Source organism: Hemitrygon akajei, chromosome 5, assembly GCF_048418815.1.
Source record: "Hemitrygon akajei chromosome 5, sHemAka1.3, whole genome shotgun sequence".
Lineage (NCBI taxonomy): Eukaryota > Metazoa > Chordata > Chondrichthyes > Myliobatiformes > Dasyatidae > Hemitrygon > Hemitrygon akajei.
In genome coordinates, this window is record NC_133128.1 from 34,875,637 (window position 1) to 34,901,559 (window position 25,923).

General features: G+C 40.8%; 1 protein-coding gene across 1 annotated transcript; it reads right to left on the bottom strand.

Annotated features, from left to right (window-relative positions):
* LOC140727633 (NXPE family member 3-like) lies at nucleotides 1-22,606 on the bottom strand. Its single transcript, XM_073045238.1, has 5 exons — nucleotides 21,887-22,606; nucleotides 19,174-19,952; nucleotides 10,320-10,393; nucleotides 7,551-7,760; nucleotides 1-3,799 (listed from the first exon to the last, which is right to left on the bottom strand). Exons 1-5 carry the CDS (start codon nucleotides 22,019-22,021, stop codon nucleotides 3,246-3,248), a joined length of 1,752 nt encoding a protein of 583 aa, XP_072901339.1. The 5' UTR covers nucleotides 22,022-22,606; the 3' UTR covers nucleotides 1-3,245.
* Nucleotides 22,607-25,923: the final 3,317 nt, after the last annotated feature.

The following is a 25,923-nucleotide window of genomic DNA, read 5'->3' on the forward strand; positions in this document are numbered from 1 at the left end:
CCTCTTTTCCCAACCTTGATTCCCCTCTCCCTGCCCCTTCCCACTCTCAGTCCACAATAGAGACCCATATCAGAATCTAATCTATCATCGCTCAGGTAGCAGTTCTCTGGTCTGTTTTTAAACATTGTGAATTCTTTCAGTCTAATTCTATATTAGCTTCAAGATGATTATTAACAAATAATTTCTATGTCAATAAAGATAATCTTCAAAAGCACCTAATTTAAGACACAAAATCAACAAATCCCAAGTTCTCTGATATTCAATGAATCCTTTACAGAATAAGCAATTTGGATTATGATAATCAGTTGCTTGATAAATTGTTATTTTGTAAGTCATGAATGTATTCCAATAGATTGGGTATTATTCCCCTTATATAATAGCCCTCCTATGCAACTTCAATTTTGACGTGACAGATGAAGACACAAAGATGATGACCCAGATGTTCAAAACCCAAATTCCTAACCTTTCAAAGTTAACACTATTACTTTTATTGAAGCTTCTGGTACAGAATGCCCAAAAATAAATCACTTATGACAAATTACTTGTTTACAGTGACAAATTAATTCATGCATTGAATTCATCTTCAAATAAAAACTATAGGGTTGTATTACAGACCGCACAATAGTCAGAGTGAATTGGAGGAGCAAATCTGTAGAGAGATAGCAGACCGATGTGAGAAACAGAAAGTTGTAATAGGAGGGGATTTTAACTTTCCACATATTGACTGGGACTCCCACAATGTAAAAGGGCTAGATGGCTTGGAGTTTGTCAAATGTGTTCAGGAAAGTTTTCTAAATCAATATGTAGAGGTACCTACCAGAGAGGATGCAATACTTGATCTCCTATTAGGGAACCAGACAGGTCAGGTGACAAGTATTTGCAGGCAAACATTTTGGGTCCAGTGACCATAATGTCATTAGTTTCAAGTTAATTATGGGTAAGGATAGGTCTGGTCCCCAAGTTGAGGTTCTAAATTGGAAAAGGGCCAATTTTGTGTAAGTAAGAAAGGATCTAGGAAGTGGATTGGGATAAGTTGTTTTCTGGTAAGGATGTGTTCAGTAAGTGGAAGGCCTTCAAAGGTGAAATTTTGAGAGTGCAGAGTTTGCATGTTCCTGCCAGGATTAAAGGCAAAGTTAACAGGCATAGAGAACCTTGGTTTTCAAGGAATATTGACAATCTGGTTAAGAAATGGAGAGGTGTATAGCAGGTATAGGCAACAAAGAACAAATGAGGTACTTGAAGAGTATAGAAAATGAAAGAAAATACTAAAGAAGGAAATCAGGAAGGCAAAAGGGAGACATGAGGTTGCTTTGGCAGATAATGTGAAGGTAAACCCAAAAGGTTTCTACAAGTATATTAAGAGTAAAAGAATAGTAAGGGACAAAATTGGTCTCCTAGAAGATTAGAGTGATCGTCTATGTGTGGAGCCTCACGAGATGGGGGAGATCTTAAACAGTTATTTTGCATCACTATTTACTCAGGAAACTGGCATAGCATATATGGAAGGAAGGGAAATAAGCAGTAGTGTCATGGAACATACAGATATTAAAGACGAGAAGGTGCTTGCTGCCTTACAGCAAATAAAGTTAGATAAATCCCCCAGGCCTGACATGATAATTCCTCGGATCTTGACAGAGACAAGTGTAGAAATTGCAGGGGCCCTGGCAGAAATATTTAAAATGTCCTTAGCCACAGGTGCAGTGTCGGGGGATTGGAGGGTAGCTTATGTTGTTCCGTTGTTTAAAAAAGGCTCCAAAAGTAAACCAGGTAATTACAGGCCAATGAGCCTGACATCAGTAGTAGGTAAATTATTGGAAGGTGTTCTGAGAGTTTGAATATACAAGTATTTGGACAGCCAAGGGCTCACTAAGGATCGTCAGCATTGCTTTGTGTGTGGTAGATTGTGTTTAACGAATCTTGTAGAGTTTTTCGAAGAGGTTACCAAGAAAGTAGATGAAGGAAAGGCTGTGGATGTTTTGTACATGGACTTTAGTAAGGCCTTTGACAAGGTCCCACATGGGAGGTTAGTTTAGAAGGTTCAGACACTAGGTACCCATGGAGAGGTTGTAAATTGGATTTGAAATTGTCTGTGTGGGAGAAGACAGAGAGTGGTAGTGGAGGATTGCTTCTCAGACTGGAGGCCTGTGACTAGTGGTGTTCCTCATGGATCTGTGCTGGGACCAATGTTGTTTGTTGTCTATATCGATGATCTGGATGATAATGTAAATTGGATCAGCAAGTTTGCTGTTGACACTAAGATTGGAGGTGTTGTGGACAGCGAGGAAGGCTTTCAAAGCTTGCAGAGGGATCTGGACCAACTGGAAAAATGGGCCAGAAAATGGCAGGTGGAATTTAATGCAGACAAGTGTGAGGTGTTTCACTTTGGAAGGACAAATCAAGGTAGGACATACACAGTAAATGGTAGGGCACTGAGGAGTGCGGAGGAACAAAAGGATCTGGGAGTTCAGATACATAATTCCCTGAAAGTGGTGTCACAGGTAGACAGGGTTGTAAAGAAGGCTTTTGGCATCCTGGCATTCATAAATTAAAGTATTGAGTATAGGAATTGGGTTGTTATGGTGAGGTAGTATAAGACATTGGTGAGGCCAAATTTAGAGTATTGTGTACAGTTCTGGCCACCTAACTATAGGAAGGATATCAGTAAGATTGAAAGACTGCAGAGAAGATTTACTAGGATGTTGCCAGGTCTTCAGGAGTTGAGTTACAGGGAAAGATTGAACTGGTTAGGATTTTATTCCTTGGAGTGTAGAAGAATGAGCGTGGATTTGATCGAGGTTTACAAAATTATGAGGGGTATAGACAGAGTAAATGGGAGTAGGCTCTTTCGACTTAGATTAGGAGAGAGAAATATGAGAGGACGCGGCTTTAGGGTGAAACAGGAAAGGTTTAGGGGGAACATTAGGGAGAACTTCTTCACTCAGAGAGTGGTGGGAATGTGGAACGAGCTGCCATCTGACGTGCTAAATGCGGGCTCACTCTTAAGTTTTAAGAATAAATTGAATAGATACATGGATGGGAGAGGTCTGCAGGGTTATGGACTGGGTGCAGGTCAATGGGACTAGCGGAATAAAGTTTTGGCACAGACTAGAAGGGCTGAATGGCCTGTTTTCTGTGCTGTAGTGTTCTATGGTTCTATGGTTCAAATTGCACCAATTTTAGACAGACAAATCTAAGATTTCCAATGTCATTATGTAGATTTTGCTTTGCATGGTAAACAAATACCTTTATTCCTTTTCAGAAGGGCACACATATGAAAGAAACACATCTATTTCATTCTTTATAATAATTTGTGGAGGGTGTATGTTATGGGGCAGGTAGTGGGCTATGGTCATTTCCCACGCATCCACAAATGCAACATTCATGTGTGCAAATATTCTTCTCATCAATACATCGAGTTGATAAGAGAACCAGTCATTGTAGTTAAGAATGTAATCTTGGTTAGCTTCCCGTGCATTCCCGGTCTTTATAACAATCACTGTATCTGGATTCCTGCTGAGCAGCTGCAGAATCGATCTCCGGATGTACTGCAGCCTTCTGATGTAGACTCCCACTGGGAAAGTGTTGAAATGGGCACATATGGTAATGCCAATAACTGTATCTTTCCCTCCTTTAATTTCATTCAATTTGTTTGAAATATAATACAAATGCTGGCTTGAAAGACTTCTGAATTGGATTGGTGGACCATGAGCACAATATTCCAGCATAATCTTGTTTTCCACATCCAAAGCACACAGAGGGCCAGCCTTGATATGGTTGCCAATATCAAACATTTTAAGACCTAAATAAAATATATTTAACTTGTTAAGTCACAATCCTGATGATAATTTTTTTGAAAATTGAATAGACATTTTAAACAACATAACTCCAAAGGGAGGCATTGAATTAACTATCTCACAAGGTTAGAGCTGAATAAAGAGGGGCATTTCTCACAGTGGAATCCTGGAGCCTTTACCATTTAGTTTCCTCACGTTATATATGGTAAGTGCCAACCTATGACTATTTCCATTTGGAGATAATCTACACCCCCCCCCCCCTTGACATTCAATTTCATTGCTAATGTTACAATTGTTAAATCCCATTTCATCAATGTATTCAAGTTACCATTAACCAGTGGTTAGTCTGGAGCAGCCGCAGAACTACTATGGTCACGTGAGCACTGAGGTTGGGTATGCTGAGGTAAATAAGTCAGCTGCTGCTCCGAAGATTCCAAGCTCTAACAATTCTCACATTGCAGCAAAACCCCAATAATTCAGCACACCTGGTACTTCAGTGTTATTAGCTTATTTTCTGGACAACTAAATGTTGCACATTTGTATGGAGATTTTACACTATTATAATCAATTTTCAATAAATCAGGTAAGTTTAAAATAAGTGAGAGAAATAGGGGCTTGGTGCGTCAAAAAGGGATTACATAAGTGTTCTTTTCCTGAGAATATCCATAAACCAATTTTTCCAAAAGTCAAAAATGAACAATGTTAATCAGGTTGATTAACATGACCATTTTTTTGTCTTCCTTGAGCAGTTACAATGGTACACAGTCAGAATGTCTCAAATCCATTGATTAATATTGATGGCTTTACAGTAGTTCAATTTTATGCTTCACTATCATTCAACCATACAGATGAATATAGCCAAATGAAACACAGCCAACAGTTACACACAGGTCAGACAGTTACGTCAGCAGAAAAGGAGTGTCAACAAAAATAACGTAACTTCAGCCTGATGATGTGTAGATTGATTGAGCATGGTATGTTGCCTTTGAGCCACGTTTCTGCAAAAACAAGCTCATTATGCACTAGTGCAGCCACAGATGAAGGCAGTCTAGCTTGCCTTCCACTCAGTGAACACTGGAGAACAATGCTCCCTCCCACATCACCTTCGGTGTCTTCTCCTCCGGACAGCTGCTGCAGTTGAGACTGGGACAAGAGGACCTGCTTTGTGCAACAACTGAAGCAATGTTGTTCCACTGCTGCCTGTGTTATCAATGAACACTGGCAATGTAGAATACTCCAAATCCCAGTTCACTGGCTCATTGACAACACAATGTCCAACGGGGTCTTGTGATCAGAAGAGGTAATGTTGCAGCTATATAGGACCCTGGTCAGACCCCACTTGGAGTACTATGCTCAGTTCTGGTCGCCTCACTACAGGAAGAATGTGGAAGCCATAGAAAGGGAGCAGATTAGATTTACAAGGATGTTGCCTGGATTGGGGAGCATGCCTTATGAAAACAGGTTGAATGAACTCGGCCTTTTCTCCTTGGTGCGACGGAGGATGAGAGGTGACCTGATAGAGGTGTATAAGATAATGAGAGGCATTGACCATATGGATAGTCAGAGGCTTTTCCCCAGGGCTGAAATGGTTGCCGAAAGAGGACACAGGTTTAAGGTGCTGGGGAATAGGTACAGAGGAATGTCAGGGGTAAGTTTTTTACTCAGAGTGGTGAGTGTGTGGAATGGGCTGCCATCAACGGTGGTGGAGGCAGAAACAATAGGATCTTTTAAGAGACTTTTGGATAGGTACATAGAGCTTAGTAAAATAGAGGGCTATGGGTAACCCTAGTAATTCCTAAGGTAGGGACATTTTTGGCACAACTTTGTGGGCCAAAGGGCCTGTATTGTGCTGTAGGATTTCTATGTTTCTATCACAATAAAAATGTCCAAGTTAATAATTTTCACTATTTGCTGGACCGCACACTCCTTTGCCATGACAATACTCGACAAGTCCGGGCAACAACATGATTTGCAACGTCAGGCTCCATTCAATCCAGGAACTTACCAGGAAAGTGTCTTGTGATTGGAAAAAAAAGACAGAGGATGAACAATTACACCTTTGACTGGATCCAGAGAGGCCGCTGTGACAGTGCACGCCACCATCTACTGGATTCAATGGAGGTGATATTATTTGATGAAGGATTTTATAAGTATCAATAGAAGAGCTAGCCTTGTTAGTTTACAATGTAAATCTATTAAGTTGCCTCCCATTGTAAGCCAGAAGCTAAATTCTTAAAGATAATGCATCTGATTAATTACTGTAGGGAACTTGCATGAAAATAGTTTTAAAAAAAAATAAGACTTGTTGCCTTTTGAATGTATTAGTACTTCCATAACTCCTGAAGATGTTTGGATTTCTGCAACTAACATAGCTGCTGTGACAAAGGCTTTAAAAATTATGGGGGAATTTGCATCGTCAGATCTTGTGCAACCTGGAGAGCTCCTATAGGCAGATTATCAGAGTTTCTGTATTTCATAATCTTTACTGACACAGAATTTGGCCTTTTGGCCCGTTGACTCTGCCAGCTTTTAGAGCATTCCTCTTAATCACATTCCTCCCACTTATTTGGTAAAATTCTTCCTGATGCCTGTTCACTGCCTCACACCAACCTGGCATTCTCCTACCATTGCTCATCCACAATAGGGCACTTCACAGCAGCCAGTTAAGTTACCCTGTTATCAACCACATAGCAACCAATGCAGTCAATTCAACATTTAGTGTGATACAGTTTTACACACAAGGTGATCAACTCTCTACACAGAACTCCAAGTGTAGTCTCACCAACAGCTTATACAAATGCAACATAATGTCCAAACTCCTATGCTCAATACCCTGACTGATGACAGCCTGTGCTAAACGTCTTTTTCAACACTGTCTATTTGTGATGCTGTTTGGAATGAACCAAGCATCTGTACTCCTAGTTCCATTACACTTCCTCGTACCCCACCAGTTAGCATCTCTTGAACATCAGGCGACTAAAGAAGTTTGGCATGAGTCCCTAAATCCTCAAGACCTTCTTCAGGGGCACCATTTAGAGCATCCTGACTGGCTGTATCAATGCCTGGTGTGGCAACTGCACCAACCCTGATCACTGGGTACCACACAGAGTGGTACGGACAGCCCAGCACAATTGTGGATGTGAACTTCCCTCCATTGAGGGCATTTACAACAGCAGGTGTGTAAAGGAGGCCTGGAAGATCATTGGGGAAACTCAACCATAAACTGTTTCAGCTGCTTCCGTCTGGCAAATGCTGCAACAGCATTAAAGCCAGGCCCAACAGGCTATGGGACAGCTTCTTTCTACAAGCTGGGCGACTTATAAATTTACTTCTGTACATTGCGATGGAGTCATAACACAAAGATTTTCACTCCCTCACATGGGATGGATGTAAGATTTAAGTAAATTCAATTCAATCATAGTTCAAAGTAAATTTATCATCAAAGTATGTATATGTCACCATGAGATTAATTTTCTTGCAGGAAAATAAATACAGTAGAATTTATGAAAACTATACATAAACAAAGACTGACAAAGAACCAATGTACAAAAGAAAACAGAGCAATTTCTTTGCACACCTGCTCAGGTTTGTGCTGACAACAGGGAAGCCTATTCACATCCCCACGAGATTGACCCTCCCCATCTTGTTTCTAAGTTCTACAAGAGTAGTGCAATTATGTCCTGTCTTATTTCCATTTTATATTTAAATGCGCCAGAGAAACATTGTTACAAAGATCAAATGATGAATCAAACTAACCTGGAAGGAAAGCTGTCAGGTATTCAAACCACTGGCGTATTGTAGAATCTCCAAACAGATGAACTTTTTTCCCACGAAGGCACTTTGTAATTTTTGCAGGAGTGGTAAAGTGACGAATATTACAGGTTGTCGATATCCACCAGTTCTTAAAATAAAAGCCAGACGGTGATACCACTGGCTTGCCCCGAACACATTGCCTGAGATCTGTGGCTGAACGTAAAGTGAGACACATGGAGATAAAAAATATGCTAGGCTGCCATTACTTTCTGAAATGAGGAGTTTTAACTTACGTAGAAAGGAGATGAACCCCTGGAAAAACCCAAACAAGACATTAATAATGTTGTGTCAGCAGGCAGAGATTAGTTTAGTTGGCCGTTTGATTACTAATTTAATCGGTTTGGCATAACGCTTTGGGCCCAACGGCTTTTTCCTATGCTATACTTTTTTACGCTCTCAACACAAAATGTCAGGCATCTCTTTTGCCTCCAGTGATACTGCTCTACCCACCAAGTTCTTCCAGCAACTTATCATTTTGCTCCATGTCCTAGTATCTGTGGTCATCTCTTTTCACAGCTAAAACTGCAGAATTTTCAGTGTGTATTTGCATTACCATATCACAAGTCCAACTAATACCCAAATATGTTTCAATCTGTAATGTTTAATATCAATATTCCACATCCTCAGGAAAAAAAATCATGCAGATGATTTCCAGAATAAATCCCTAGGGACAGAATATTTGGCCCACAGGAAAAAGAGCCTGTGAATACTGTTTGAATATGTTGTTTCAACTATGAGATAGTGCAGGGAAAGGTAGGGCAGTGGCAGGCCATAAATAAGATCAACTTGCTTTACATTTCTCAATTTGATAGCAGAGTTCCAGACTGTTTTTAAGGAAGCAAATATAAACTTGGAAAGTAGTTTATTCAAAAATCGGACCCAGATGCCTCAATCTACAAAACTAATTAGATATTAACTGTAATGTTCCCTCTAGGGTGGGTGGGTGGGGGTGTGTGTGTGTTTGTGTGTGTACACACCTTTTGCCAGTAGCACACAAAGGAATTTAAATTACGCACAACAAATGGTCACCCTCTATCTCATTGGCATGTTATGTATATTTCACGATCGTACACGATCACATTTCCTTTACTGGATTCTGATGCAGATGGTGTTGACAATGTGGAGTTTTTGATTTGTTTGCAGATTTCAGAACTGGCTCATTTATACTGTTTATATTGAAGAAATGATTTAATTATTTAGTGCACATGTTATTGTCTCTGGGCAAAAAATTGCACAGCACAAGAATTTTGCGCACATTCCAAATTAGAGGGAACATTGATTAATTGCAATACTATATCTGCACCAAGAGCAAATGGTACACCACCTTATTTATGAAATGTTACATTATGAATAATAAATGGACAAAATTGTTTAAGATTACTGGTAATTCTCTCATCTACAATTTGTGCATTACAGCAGTGATTAGTAGCTGGCTGACCACTAGTTCTAACCTATTTCATTTCCTGTGGAATAAGTCACCAATTTTATTTATTGCTGCTGTTGCTGTGGGGGGGGGGGGCGGATCTGGCAGAAATGCTCAGACTTAGTGTATGTTTGATGATGGTCCATCATCATTGATAAATTGATAAATATATTCAGTGTAAAATTCTGGATCAATTTTAACCCAACAAAACTGTACATTTTGCTGAATAAGTTATAGTTTTAAAAGGATATATAGCTGATGTTTATGTAATTCCAAAAATAAATATGTACACTGTTAAGTTATACAGGTCCACAATCCCTTATTCCAAATTCTGAAATCCAAAAAGCTCTGAAAACCAAAGTGTTTTTTCACCAACAGCTGACGTCACTCAGGTGTGACGTGACAGCACAAGCAGAGGCCGCCAGACGCCAGTTGTGGCTCAGCGCTCGTACTGGTTACACATGCATTTGCTGTTCGCTGATATGTTGTGTTCACTGTTGACTTTGTGTTTAATTTCACTGTGAAAATGTCAAAAAGAGCTGCAGATACTCCTATGGGTAACAATGAGAAAAAGAGAAGGAAGCATCTATCATTATCAATAACACAGAAAGTGGAGTTATTGCAGAAGCTTGATCATGGTGCATCAGTGAAGAAAGAATATGGTGAATATGGTGAAGAATATAGTGTCGGAACTACTGCTGTATATGATTTAAAGAAACAGAAAGACAAGTTACTGAAGTTTTATAGTGACAGTGATGTTCTACATTTATTCCAATAAGTCATTTACAATGTGTTTGATTTGGTTCATTTGAAGCTGTATATTTTTGTTTTATTGAATGATTTTGTTGGAAATAAAAAAAAATTCTTGTCATTATTCCCTAAACAATACAGTATAACAACTATTTACATAGCATTTACATTGTATTAGGTATTATAAGTAATCTAGAGATGATTTAAAGTATACGGGAGAATGTGTATAGGTCCGGAGCTCCACTGGGTCCTAAAGTCCACCTGTACTGAGACAGGTTAAATAAGGGACTTGAGCATATGTGTTTTTTTGGTATCCATGGAGGGTCCCGGAGCCCATAAAGAGGGATTCTGAAATCCAAAAAAATTCTGAATTCTGAAATGCAACTGGCCCCAGGGATTTCAGATAAGGGATTGTGGACCTGTATTTTATTTGAAAAATCTGCAATACTTATGCCAAGGAACTACTCCATTATTCTATTTATATTTTCTCTAAAATACCAAACTATCAGTTTATTAGTTATGATTATAAATGATCTTACTTTGTCGTGGGGACGGCTTTACGATTACATGACCAATGCCACAGGGTAATATGGGTCTCTTGATGTTGACACCACTGCAAATACCAATACCATAGATTAAGTCACATGTTCAATGTAAAATATTCAGGAGACAGTTTGAAGAAAGTCCTTAACTATTCTATTTCTCCAACCTAGCTCAATGCAATTAATGTAGCCTCCAAAATTTTGGCTTTAAACTCAATCTCTATAATAGTTTCAAAGATATAACTCAGCAAACCCAGTGCATTCCAACTTGCCTTGCACATTAGATGTTATTGCTACTAAAGGAAATTCATCTTTTATTAAAGGATCAGACTCTAGATAAGAACCATTACATTAGACTTGAGGATTATCAGTGCTGTAGCATTGCTCCATTCAGATTATTCACATCCATACGGTTCATACCAGTCAAAGGAGCTACTTAGTGTAATCACATAAAACAGCACAGGAACAGGCCCTTTGGTCCAAAATGTTTAGCTAAACCAATTACATTAGTAATCAAGTGGCTGACTAAGTACATATTTTCTGCCTACACATTTTCATTATCCTTCCATTGTCCTCATATTCATGTGCCTACCTAAACGTCTCCTAAAAGTCCTAATGTGTCTGCCTCTGCCACCACCCCAGGCTGCACATTCCATGCAACCACCACTCTGTAAAAAAAAAACCTGACCCTTACGTCTCCTTTGAAATTTCCCCCTCTCACCTTAAATGTATGCTGTCTGGTATTAGATACTTAAACACTGGGATAAAGGCGCCGTGTGTCTACTCTATCTATGCCTCTCATAATCTTATAAACTTCTGTCAGATCTCTCATTAGCCTTCGCTGCTCCAAGAAAAAAAGCAACCTGCCTAGCATCCTGGTAAATGACTTGTGCACCATCTCCAAAGCCTCGATATCCTTCCTATAATGGAGCAACCGAAACTATGCAATACTCCAGATGTGACCTAACTAGAGTTTTATAAAGCTGCAACATAACTTGCTGACTTTTGAACTTAATGCCTTGACTAATAAAGGCAAGCATGCCATATGCCTTCTTAACCATCGTATCAACCTGTGTAGACACTTTCAGGAAGCAATGGACTGGGACCACAAGATACTTCTGTTTCTTTGGCACTGTTAAGGATCTTGCCCTTAATAGTGTGCTTTCCCTTTGCATTAGACCTCGCAAAGTGCAACACTTCACATTTAGGCAATTTAAACTCCATCTGCCTTTTCTCACCAATATCTGCAACTGATTTATATCCCTTCTTGTTTATCTTGTATTCCTTTGACTTTTGATACAACACAATGTCAAGTCATCTGCAGAAATGCACCTGTTCTACCAGTCTGCTATCACCAGTACGATCTTCTATGCTATACTGTGGTGTGCTGGGACAATGGCATCAACACAAATGATGCTAGCAGTCTCAATAATCTGATTAGGAAGCTTGGCTCTGTTATTGGAGTCAAACTGGACACACTGGAGACTGTGGTAGAACAAAAGAACTTATGGAAAATCCTGGCATATTCTGGACAATTGTTTCTCACTCTCTACATGCCTCCTTGGCTGAACAGAGGAGCACTTTTAGTAAATGACTAAGACAACTGCGCTGCTTTATAGAGTGATATGAGGTCATTCTTACCCTCGACCATTAGGCTCTATAATGAGTCAACCTATAGCCGGGGAAATGATGACCTCCTTCTGTTAGACTGTTTGAGGTAACTTATTTATTTATTGTTTCTTACTTCTCTTCTAATATTTGTATACCTGTGCACTTGTCATACTACTGCGACACTGTAATTTCCTCTGGGATCAATAAAGTATCTATCTATTTATCTGTTGTTTTCTTTGTCAGTCAACTACACTATCCACCGCAACACCAATCTTCTTATCATCTGCAAACTTACTAACCCACCAATCTACATTTTTGTTTAGGTCATAACATAACAAAGAGAGAGGTCCCAGTACAAAAAAATTCAATCAAGTTAGTAAGACGTGACTTAGCTGCACAAAGTAATGCTGGCTCTCCCTAATTAGGCTATGGTTCTCCAATGGTCATAAACCCTATACCTAAAGAATTCCTCCCAGTAACCTGCTTACTACTGATGTGAGATTCACTGGTCTATAATTTCCAGAATTATCTCAATTTCCCTTTTTGAATAATGGAAGGATATTAGTTGTTTGCCAGTCCTCTGTTACCTTGCTTGTTGCTTAGCAGACTTGAAGACATTGTTCAAGTCCACAGTAATTTCTTCTTTTGCCTCTTTCAATAACCCTGGATGTATCCCATCAAACCCTGTGACTTATCCACTTTAATGGTCTTTAAGAGATCCAAAACCACATCCTCCTTTACCTCAAAATGCTCTGTCATATCAATACTCTCAGCACTGATCTCCCTGTCTCCCATGCCCTTCACCTTGGCAAATACTGATGTAAAATACTCATTAAGAGCCTCACCCATATCCTCCGCATCCAGGCAGACATCCCTTCACCCCCACCGCTTTATTCTTGAGTGGTCCCACCTTCTCCCTGGTTATCCTCTTGCTCTCACTGTATGTATAGAATGCCTTGGAATTGTTTTTAATCCTGCTTGTCAAGGACTTTTCATTGCCCCTCCTGGCTTTCCCAATTCCCTTCTTCAGTTCTTTTCTGTCTTCTTTTGTAATCCTTAAGGGCTCTGCTTGATTATAGATTCCTAAGCTTTACATACAAGTACTTCCTCTTTTTCTTCTTGTCTAAATTCAACACCTCTCTCAATATCTAAAGTTTTCTTATCTTGCCATCTTGTCCTTCCTTCTGACCAGAATAGACAGTATCTGTCCTGTACTCTATGCAGTTGGTCTTTAAGGACCAACCACATGTCAGATGTGGACTTGCTCAAAAGCAGCTGTTCCCAATTAACTCTCCTAGTTCCTACCTAATGTTTTCATAATTTGCCTTGCATCAACTTCTAGGATTGGGTGTGCAACATTGAATGTCACAATTCTGTGTGCACATCAACTCTTACGTGAAGGAACTTCTGCTCAGATCTTTACTAATTGTCTTAGCAACTACTTTAAATCTATATCCTCTGCCAAGAGAAGATGTGCTTCTTATTCACACTTTTAAGCCCTTCATAATTCAATCCATCTCAATTGGAAAATAACTTCAGCTGCTTCTGGCCAGTATCTAAGAACTTGGTGGGATGTATCTAAGGCCAACTTCATATGAACCGATGATTGTGGAAAAAAGGGTTAAAACAGCAAGAAGTCATAAGTAACTATAGGTACTGGAATGTGGAGAAAGAAAATATCTTCTGGAAGAACTTGCTGGGACAGGAAATGAGGAGCCAAATGAATGGTTGATATTTGGGGTCGAGACTCTGCACCCATGTAGTCCCAATCTTAAACCGAACTTTTGCAGAGACTCGACCCAAAACATAAGACTGGACAGTGACTGCACACAAGGTTAGTTCATGGTCTGTGAAATTCTCCAGAAATGCCAACAGTTTAACTGGAGGAATGTCACATCAGTACTGAGTGACTGATCAAAGTATTAACAACTGGCAGCTGCTGTGAGAAACGACCTATGGTAATTAAACTGCGAGGTACAGACTGTAAATAGATATTCATGACAACAATGTCAGTCAGCCTGGCCAGTTTATTTCAATTGAATAGTTTCCAAGTCTGCTGCTGAGTTCTATGATTGAATGTATCAGGTAGCAAGCTAATAGATGCAAGATTATTGAGAGTTATAAGCATTATTTGAATGTCTAAAATTTAGCTGATCCAAGTATTAGTAAAGATTGAGCCATACTAAATTTTGAGTGCTTTCTTTGCCTTCCATGTTGATTGTTCTTGTACATAGGGATAGGTGTAATATTTGGCATTGCCAATTTGGCATATTAATTAATGATATTGTGATCACTCTGCATTTGAATTACAGACATGCTCAGCAATAAAAAGGGGTGGCAGAGGAACTGGATGACTCAGTGAATTAGGATAGACATTGAAAGTCAGCCTCGAGGAAGTTTCAGCATACCCTCCATGCTTTGTCTCAGAGAAACCAGACAGGAATTCAGTTAGAAAAAAAAATTGTCACTAATACTTGTAAGGGGCTTTTGCAACATACCCAGCCATGACAGATTGGATTAGCTCCATTGTTGGCAGTGGGGTGAAACACAAGGGGCTTGAGAAAAGCTTTGGGGCAATGATGCAGCCTTGTTTGTCACTGGTCGTGAAGAAAAATAGTTCTCTTTGCAGGCACATTGTTTAGGTTTGTGGCTTGCATGCCATTATGGAACAAGTGCAACGTTGCCATCAATTTCTGTGGGCAAATGGAGAGAAAGGGACCTTTTCACCTGGATAGACTTGTTTGAGTTTATGTTGGAAAATAAAATACCTAGGATACTATGGGGTCTACTGACATAGTTATGGTCCAATTGAGGGGAAATTTGTGAAGTTGAGGAATTGAGCAAGGAAACAAATGCATAATGATAAGCAGCATGTTCAGAAGATGGACAAAAACAGAAAAGCAAACACAAGACGTGCCCTCCAAATAAAAATGAGAAAAATGGTAAGTGGCCAAAATGAAAGAGACTTTATCTGAACCCAAGCAGCATTTATTACAAGATTGGCAAACTAGTGACACAAATAAATTGTATTATTTAAAAATAGAGAGTATTAGCAATAGGTAAGCAACACACATAAAATGCTGGAGGAACTCAGCAGGTCAGGCAGCATCTATGGAAAAAAGTATTGTTGATGTTTCAAGCTGAAACCCTTCGGCGAGAGTCTTTGTCGCAATAAGGAGAGATTGGATAAACTTGGACTGCTTTTCCTGGAATGTCAGAGGCTGAAATGTGACATTATAGAATATAAAATGAAGAGAGGTATAGTTAGTCAAAGTTGATGGTGAGATGGGGAAAAATTTAAAGCAACTAAAGAAGAAACATTTCTTACAGAGAGCTGTAAGTGCCAGGAGAGGTGGCAGTTTTCTTGAGTGCTGGAGGCTGAGGGGAGATCTGAAAGAGGTTTAATAGCTTATGAGAGGTATATATAGAGTGGAGAAAGTATCTGTTTCCCGTGGTTGAAATGCCTAATACCAGAGGACATGCATTGAGGTGAGAGGGGGTACATTCAAGAGGGATGTGAGGGGCAAGTATTTTTACTCGGAGAGTTGTGGATGCCTGGAATGCACTTCCTGGTATAGTGGTAGAGGCAAATACATTAGAGGCTTTTAGGAGACGTTTGGATAGGCACGTGAATGTGAGGAAGTTGGAGGGATATGGACATGGAGAGATTAATGTTCAGGAGTCTTTCATTTGCTTTTTGCTGGTTCAGTGCAACATTGTGGGTTAAAAGACTTTTTCTTCTGCTGTATGTTCTGCTATGTTTTATGAAGGCAACATTTAAGAGTCACTTATACAGATACATGAACAGTCAGGGAATGGAAGGAACATTGTGCACTGAAGGACCATTTCCTCAGATATACTGTTCTGTGTTCTAAGTGGATGCAGAGATAGTGAAGATATTGATCCCGACTTTCCAATATCCCCAGATTCTGGAAAAGCCTAATGGTTTACAGAAGCATAAATACAACCCCATTTAAAGAAAAGAGAATTCAGGAAGCAAGTAATAGACACTTAGTGCAACATCTATCAACAGGTTACAGAATTTTCCCCATGATGTCAGAAGTCACTGCAGAATGCTCAGAATCAGATTTAATATCATCAGCATATATCATGAAATTTGTTAACTTAGTGGCAGCAGTATAACTTCATACATGATAAACATAGGAAAAAATGAATCAATTACAGAAAGTATATATATTTAAAAAGTGCAAAACAGAAATAATAAAAAAGTGAAGTAGTGTTCATGGGTTCATTGTCCATTTAGAAATCTGATGGGAGAGGGGAAGAAGCTGTTCCTGAACCACTGAGTGTGTGGCTTCAGGCATCCTTCCTGATGGTAACAATGAGAAGAGGGCTTGCCCTGGGTGAATGGAGACCAAGAATTGTGTATTTGGATTTCCAGATGTTATTTGATAAAAGGTTATCACACAATGCAAGTACCTAATTATATATGTCATATTATAGATTATGTAATGAGGACCAACTAATTAACAGTCAGGATAATGAATCACTTTGGTTGGCAACCTCTAACACATCAGTGGTACAGACAGAGTGACAGTACATTCCATTGAATTTAAGTTGTTTAGGAAGAGGGACTGAATGTAGTGTAACCATATTTACTGACGTTGCAAATATATTTGAAAGCAAGCAGAGGATGACAAAGACTGCAAAGGAAAATAAAGCAGTTATACAGGAGGCAGAAAAATGGTAGATCATTTTTAGATCTTTTCTTACAACACAGAAAGAAACAATTTCATATTTCATTTCATATTTCAAGCCTATGCCAGTTCTTGGAGCAATTCCACTTCCAGAAAGCTTTTGATAAAGTCCCACATAGGAGATTAATGGGCAAAATTAGGGCACATGGTATTGGGGGCAGAGTACTGACATGGATTGAAAATTGGCTGGCTGACAGGAAACAAAGAGTAGCGATTAATGGGTCCCTTTCGGAATGGCAGGCTGTGACCAGTGGGGTACCGCAAGGTTCGGTGCTGGGACCGCAGCTGTTTATGATATACATTCATGATTTAGATGAAGGGATTAAAAGTAACATTAGCAAATTTGCTGATGACACAAAGCTGGGTGGCAGTGTGAAATGTCAGGAGGATGTTATGAGAATGCAGGGTGACTTGGACAGGTTGGGTGAGTGGGCAAATGTATGGCAGATGCAGTAAAGTGTGGATAAATGTGAGGTTTTCCACTTTGGTGGCAAGAACAGGAAGGCAGATTACTATCTAAATGGAGTCAAGTTAGGAAAAGGGGAAGTACAATGAGATCTAGGTGTTCTTGTACATCAGTCAATGAAAGCAAGCATGCAGGTACAGCAGGCAGTGAAGAAAGCTAATGGCATGCTGGCCTTTATAACAAGAGGAATTGAGTACAGGAGTAAAGAGGTCCTTCTGCAGCTGTACAGGGCCCTGGTGAGACCCCACCTGGACTATTGTGTGCAGTTTTGGTCTCCAAATTTGAGGAAGGACATTCTTGCTATTGAGGGTGTGAAGAGTAGGTTCATAAGGTTAATTCCCGGAATGGTGGGACTGTCATATGTTGAAAGATTGGAGCGACTGGGCTTGTATACACTGGAATTTAGAAGGATGAGAGGGGATCTGATTGAAACATATAAGATTATTAAGGGATTGGACACGCTGGAGGCAGGAAGCATGTTCCCGCTGATGGGTGAGTCCAGAACTAGAGGCCACAGCTTAAGAATAAGGGGTAAGCCATTTAGAACAGAGATGCGGAAAAACTTTTTCACCCAGAGAGTGGTGGATATGTGGAATGCTCTGCCCCAGAAGGCAGTGGAGGCCAAATCTCTGGATGCATTCAAGAGAGAGTTAGATAGAGCTCTTATAGATAGCGGGGTCAAGGGATATGGGGAGAGGGCAGGAACAGGGTACTGATTGTGTATGATCAACCATGATCATAGTGAATGGTGGTACTAGCTAGAAGGGCCGAATGGCCTACTCCTGCACCTACTGTCTATTGTCTATTGTCTCTCTTGCTGTCCTTTTACCTGTTTTTTTCAGATATTTATCAAATCTTCCCTGAATTCTCCTACCAGCATAGAGATAATTTATAGTAATTAAACCTAACAACCAGCACCAGCAAACTGGAGCAACTGAAACTTCTTAAATGAATTAGAACTCTAAATGTAGAAACAAAATGAATGGAAATTCAAAGCAACAAACAGCGTAGGTTAGATACAAATCAGAAACAAACCCAGAAAATACTGAAAAATGGCAATAACAAAATAACAAGACAACACAGGTGAAGTACAGTGTCTATTTGCCTGTCACAAAACAAAACAAACAAAACTATTAAATAACAAGACACGGAAAATGCTGGTGGAACACAGCAGGCCAGTCAGCATCTATAGGGAGAAGCGCTGTCGACGTTTCTGACGAAGGGTCTCGGCCCGAAACGTCGTCAGCGCTTCTCCCTATATATGCTGCCTGGCCTGCTGTGTTCCACCAGCATTTTCTGTGTCTTGTTGTTTGAATTTCCAGCATCTGCAGATTTCCTTGTGTTTGCTCTTTAAAAAAACTATTAAATAAGTCATTATTAACACTTTTTGCGGAAAATGAACATTGCAATCAATAGATTATAACTTCCCTTGCAGTGTAAACTGAAGCCTCGAAGGTGCAGGGCGGTTGTGACATGGCATTTATGAGGCAAATCAAGGCAGTGGTACCTGGAGCAGACTTGGAGATGATTCGAAGTGACAGAACCAAGGTGAGACATGCAGACCCATGGCAGGACTGGGGTTTGAACAATTTAAGTGCCGGACCTAATTGGAAGGGCTCGGTACAGGCTGAATTGAGGAGGTGGAGTCCAGACCAAAGAGCGTATCGATCTGGAGGGGCCCTGACAAAAGAGCGAGGAATGACCTGAGGCTTGCACAGTTTAAACGCCAGGCCAAATTAAAAAGGTCAGGGTGTCAGGGCTGGAGGTGAGGGGCAGGCCAGTACAACTCGCCTCACTGACACTGTGCCCTGCAACTAATTGGCTGCAGTGATGACTGGCTTTGTGGCTGTGGACTTATTTCAGGAACTTCAAGTGTTTGCATGATTTGTTATTTTTCTGCACATTGGGTGTTTGTCATTTTTTAATGGGTTCTATTGGGTTACTTTGTTATGTGGCTGTCTGTACGGAGATGAATCTTAGGGTTGTATATCATATACATACTTTGATATTAAACACATTTTGACTTTGAATTTCAAAAAAAGTAAATGTACGTAACCTTTGAAAAAACCGTCTTTCTTCTCCAATTATAACATTCTTTGCATATCCTCCTGTAGCATAATTTATGTGAGAAGAACAGGAAAGCTTCTTTGGTTTGTAACAGAACCAGGGCTCCCCTGCCCTGAGATCAGTAAAATTGCAGAGTGGTTTAGTTTCAGGCAAAAACAGACTGCATACTGTAGTCTCGGAAACATCCCCAGCTTTGAAAGTACATTTCAAATACACTCTATCTGGTCGTTCTTCACGTAGCCTTTTTAATATTTGGATCCCTTCACTGGGATGAACCAACGAAACAGACACTTGGACTTTTCCCGCCCAGGATAAATTAAAATTTATATAGTAAAATCCATTCTGATGATCTATAACCGTTCCTGCTGAACCAGCTTTCAACTCTGGAGTGTGGATCCGGGCTTGGAGATAGTCACCCCCGTATTGCTTTGGATTTCCTTCAAAATCGTACATACGCACCATCACCTGTAACTGATCTCCCACATAGAAAGTCTTTTCAGAATTTAAAATAACAAAGCAAGTATGTGATGGGTCACTGCTTTTCTGAAAGGGAACTTCAGCATTGGGAGGCTTTGGCCATTCAATCAGTTTCATCAAGGCTGAACCCTCCAATCTTTCTTCAGGAGTGAAGCTGTGATACTGATAGCCAATCTTCACCAGCCTGTGTACCCAATCGATCTCCTCCGTTTTCCCTTCCTGCTGTGTTGTGGAATTACTTTTCGGAGCTGGATTTTTGGGCTTTCCTCTGGAAGTTGAAAATTGCTTGAACTACGGAAAGCAACAACATTAATGAATATACTTTTTAACATCATCACACCCACATTTTTTCATGTTCATTATCAAGTCGAGAATCATTAGAAAACATAGTTCTAATCACAGAATTATTATCTAGTGTTCACAGCATTATACACGCCCTCAGAAGCCACCTCATTAGGTACACATGTACACCTTGTTAATGCAGTTCTGTGGGTGAACACACCTTGTTAATAAGAGAGGTCAGAGGAGAATGGCCAGATTGGTTCAAGCTTACAGGAAGGTGACAGTAATTCAAATACCCGTGGATTACAACAGCGGTGTGCAGAAGAGCACCAGCAGCAGAAGATTATGAAAATACACTCACACTTCCTGTACCTAATAAAATGGCCACTGAGTGTATACTTTAGTGAGAAAGGCTCTACCTAACACTTTCTAGCATGATATCTAAAAACAAGAGATAAACTAAATTAATAAAAATGCTTACAATTTATTCCTATACAGTGAATTTATCCACTCAGCGCCCGAAGCTAACTAAAGGAGGAACTGAATTTCGCATTATCCACAGTTAATGAAGTGAAAACAAAGAGTCATTCTCACTCCTGAACATTGTTCAAAGATTCTGTTAGATCAGCCTATGCAGCAAAGTGGGATTGTCCACTGTGCCCCACTACAGGTCAGGTGAACTGTTAATGCTCACTGTCAGTGCTGAACAGAACGCTTTGTCAGGGCATGCAGAGCACCCGTGGACAGCAGTACGATTTGTATCCATAATGGCTCTAATTAAAGAAACAAGTTCCAACCGTAGAGATTGCTAAACTCCATTTCTGCCGAAAACTGGGCAGTGGGAGATCTATGGACATCGATTCGTTGGGTCAACTATACTTCACCATTGTTCCCAATTCCATTACTGGCTGAACGTAACAATAAAAAATCAGAAGGAACAGGTTATATTTCAAATTCTGGTCGTTTGCTATTTAAATACACCCGAGGACACCAGTCACAAGGACTGTACATTGGGGAGCTGGGGTGGAAGGTGTATCGGGCAGTACCGCACAACAGGTTTCTGAGCAGGTTCACCTGTCCACTCTGTAGACGGGAACAGTCAGTGAACCACGCGTACCCGGAACGGGGGAGGTTGCTGCCTCTCTGTTAGTTTCTCAAGGGGCTGCTGCTGAGGTTCTCGCTGCACTTTAGTTCCGCGTTCCTCATCTACTGGCACCCAGTTCGGAAGGGGGTGGGAATGCTCATGGGCCTGGCCAAGTTGGCCATTTATGTGTCGAAGCGGCTGAAAATGGAAGACACTGCCCAGGCAGATTGCCCGCCCCGTGCCCCTCTTCTGAGGATTTGTTCGCTCCCGGCTGTTCTTGGAGAGGGAGCACGCGGTACAATGAGAAACTTCCTTGAACGGTGCCCCCACGACACGGGGTATTGACGGTTTTATAGACGGTAGTAACCACATTTTGATCTGAGTATACTTACTGTCTTGTAAATACTGAATGTTTGTACCTGATGATGTAAATAAACTTTTATAGTTTAGTAAAAACTGATTTAAAATAGCCGTTTCAACGCTATGAAGGCGCAGCTTAATCATTTCTCCGTTGCTCTGTGTGTAGATCCACAGTTGAAGGGGAGAAAGTGGGAAGGCACAGCCGATACCCGTGTCTACTTGCAGGGTTGGTAATGAGCGAAAACGACGATGTACCCAAACTGCACCAACAGTTTGCGTGTCCGAGCGGACAGGATGGTGAAAGAGAGCATGGGTTAAAGTCTTGAGTTGCCAGTAGAAGGAGAAGAGGAGCGATGAGCAACAGATTGTGATCATTTTAATCATTTCCCTGTAAAACGGGTGCTCAACAAGAGACGCGCACTCGTTTAAACACAATCACTTCAAACGATGGTCAGGAACTGCTTTTCACTGAGCATTTTACTTTCACCATTATACACACCTTTGTATTCTGCAGGGTTAGAAAGACCAGTGTCAGAGTTAACAGCATCAAAAACACGAACAGCGAACGCTGGATATAACCGTTTTTAAATTTAGGTTGTTTTTCCATATCGGCAAGTCTAGAACTCCCGTGCATTTACGGACTTTGTTTTAACGCGCATGCCCGTTTCCTCGGTCCGAGAGGTCGACTGTCCGTTTATTTCCATTGATGTTGCTAACCTGCAGAGTTTCTCGGTTATTTTGCGTGTTGCTTTAGATTCCAGCATCTCTAGAGTTTATCGTGTTTATAGTTCGCTGCTTTTGTCTAAGAGAAAGATACTCAGATGGTTTCCTGGCTGCATCGAAAGGTGAGGGAGCGCGCTGTTTCCTGGTTTTCTCACTTTATTTTCATCCGGATGGGCGATCTAAATCTGGGTGTTTGTAATCCTGTTTGAAATTCTCATCAAGAGGCATCTGTAGAAGGGGGAACGGTTAAAAATATTCACCTTTTTGTTGGACCATGGTTCCCCGAAAACGTCGTTTTTGCCAACAAAACATTTTGTATTATTCTTTATGAATCTACCTATTAATAATTGTAAAACTCGCCGAGTGAACCTCCTTGCCCAAGACAGGCAACGCATAAATATTTCAAACAATTGTCCTTCGAAGTTTTGTTTTGCCTGAATGTCAGAATCAATGGGCGCGACTGTGCAGCCGCCAGCACTGTGAGATACGAGCGTCACATTGCATCAGTGGGGAGCGACACAATTGTTACTTTGAGTCATGGTATAAAGATATCCTTCGGTTCAACTGGTTAATGCGGAGCAAGATTCTCATCTACGCTGGTCACACTTGCCCCGATTGGCCCGTTAAAAAACATGTTTCCGACTACGTACTCTAAATGTTGTAATGTGCCACAACTACATCCTCTAGCAGCTCATTTCAAACACTCATCACTCACTGGCTGGAAAATGAGTCCCCCCCCCCCCCCCCAAGTTCCCATTAAATCCCATCCTTCTTGCTTTAAACGTATTCACACTTTAACCGTTCCTCTTTCTACAGAACCCTAAACGTCCGCCCTCTAGCTCTTGGTTCTGCAACCCAGGGAAATGCACTCTGCACATTCACCCCACCTCTGCCCTTCATAACTTCATACACAATGTTGCATAGTAACCCACAACGAACAGCGCTGAAGCCATGTTACAGATGTATTAGTCAGCATCTCCATAGTTATAGTCATTGGATTTGCATAGTTTGCATTGTGACTAGTTGCTAGGAAGTTCAATAACCCAAAGTATTGTAGACTTCTGGGATGTAAATTGGTTAAGTTCCATGTGTTATTATTATTATTATCATCATCATCATCATCATCATCATTATCATCATTGTTGTAGGGGCATGAGGTACGAGCATAACCAAGCACACTCCTTTCCCTCCTGGCACTTACCCTTGCAAGCAGAACAAGTGCTACACCTGCCTCTACACCTCCTCCTTTACTACCATCCAGGGCCCTGAACAGTCATTCTGGGTGAGGCGGCACTTCACCTGTGAGTCTGCTGGGGTCATTTACCGTGTTTGGTGCTCCCGGTGCCGCCTCCTGTACATCGGTGAGACCCGACGTAGATTGAGAGACCGTTTCGCCGAGCACCTATGCTCCATCCACCTGAACAAGGGGAATCTCCCAGTTGCCACTCATTTTAATTCCACTTCCCATTCCCATTCCGATATGTCCATCTATGGCCTCCTCCACTGTCGGGATGAGGCCACACTTAGATTGGAGGAACGACACCCTGTATTCCGTTTGGGTAGCCTCCAACTTGATGGCATGAACATCGATTTCTCAAACTTCTGATAATGCCTCCCCACTCACTTCTCCATTTCCCACCCCCTTTTCCCTCTCTCACCTTGTCTCCATGCCCACTCATCATCTCCCCTGGGACTTTTCCCCTTTCTCTTTCTCCCGTGGCCTTCCGTCTCCTTCACCAATCAACCCCAACTCTTTACTTTATCCCTCTCCCTCCAGGTTTCACCTACCACCTGGCGTTTTTCTCTCCCCTCCCCATCTTTAAAATCTACTCCTCAGCTTTTTTTTCTCCAGTCCTGCCAAAAGGGTTTCCACCCGAAATATCGACTGTACTTTTTTCCACAGATGCTGCCTGGCCTGCTGAGTTCCTCCAGCATTTGTGTTTGTTGCTTGGATTCCCAGCATCTGCAGATTTTCTTTTGTACATGCTCATTTCTCAATTGCTAAGCACATTTGGACTATTTTAAAAACACAAAATGCTGGCAGAACTCAGCAGGCCAGACAGCATCTATGGGAGGAGGTAGTGACGACATTTCAGGCCGAAACCCTTCATCAGGAGTGTTTTGTGTTTCATCAAGGGTTTCGGCCTTGCTGTGATGTGCTGGATTGTTTCAGCTTCCACTTGGCATTAATCTAAGTGTGTTTGAGTCTACATAGTGTTTTCTAAATGTAGTCATTTCCCTTCTTATTATTCTCTGTAAATTTTCCAGATCAATTTTGGACCAAGATATTATGCCAAAAGAATACATTAATATGGGAAAAGTGAAAATGTTTATTGTCTGTGTGATATTTTTGCTCTTAAGCTTTGTTTGAAAGATTTTCTTAAGCCTTGAAGTAAATTCTGTCAGAAGTTTTCCCCTTATTGCACTATGATCCATTTACTTTGCTTGTTGATATCCCAGATACTTGTATGTTTCATATTTATCCGTCAGTTGTACTGTATCCTGCTGCTCTGTTTTATATTCTACTAGATCTATTGCACCTTTCTTTATGTTTAGTGTTCTGCACTTGTCTAGTCCAATGTTTGGCAGATCATCACATTTGTACATTGAGGCAGCACAAGGGGAACATAATAACAGAATGCAGAGTGAAGTGTTACAGTTACAGATAAAGTGCTGTGCAAACAGACGATAAGGTGAAAGTCTTTAGTTATGAGTTCAAGAGTCCATCTTATTGTACTAGTGAGACATTCAATTAGTTTATAACAGCAGGATGAAAGTTGTCCTTCAGCCTGGTTGTACGTGCTTTCAGACTATTGTATCTACGTCAGAGGAGAGAGAATGTCTGGGTGGATGGGGCCTTTGAATATGTCGGGTGCTTGTTGATTACAAGGCAGCAAGGATTGTAAAGAAGCCCATGGAGGGGAGAATGGTTTTCCGGATATGTTCAGCTGATCCACAACTCCTTGCAGTTTCTTGCAGTGTCAGTCACAGCAGTTGTTGTACCAGGCCTCAATGCATCTGGATAGGATGCTTTTTATGGTTCATCTATAAAACGATGTGAGAGTCAAAGGGATATGGCAAATTTCTTAAGCCTTCTGATGAAGTAGAGCCATTTGTGTGTTTTCTTGATTATAAGACCATAAGACATAGGAGCTGAATTAGGCCATTCAGCTTATCAGGTCTACTCTGCCATTCCATCAGGCTGAACCCAGATCCCACTCAACCCCATATACCTGCCTTCTCGCCATATCCTTTGACGCCCTGACTGATTAGGAAGCTATCAACTTCCGCCTTAAATATATGCACAGACTTGGCCTCCACCACAATCTATGGCAAAGCAATCCAGGGATTTATTACTGTTCAGCTAAAAAAAATCCCTCTTTTCCTCTGTTCTAAAGGGTCACCTGTCAATTCTGAGGCTATGCCCTCTGGGCTGGATACCCCCACCACAGGAAACATCCTCTCCACATCCACCCTATCTAGTCCTTTCAATATTCAGTAGTTTTCAATGAGATCCCCTTGCATGCTTCTAATTTCCACTGAGTACGGGCCCAAACTGCCAAATGCTCCTCAAACCACTTTATTTCTGGAATCATCCTTGTGAACCTCATCTGGACTCTCTCCAATGATAACATATCCTTTCTGAGATATGGTGCCCAGAACTATTGACAATACTCCAAGTGTGGCCTGACTAGTGTCTTATAAAATCTCAACATTATCTCCTTGCTTTTATATTCTATTCCACTTGAAATAATTGCCAACATTGCATTTGACTATATGTTATAAGCTTCAAATAGCCTGTGCATCTGTTTA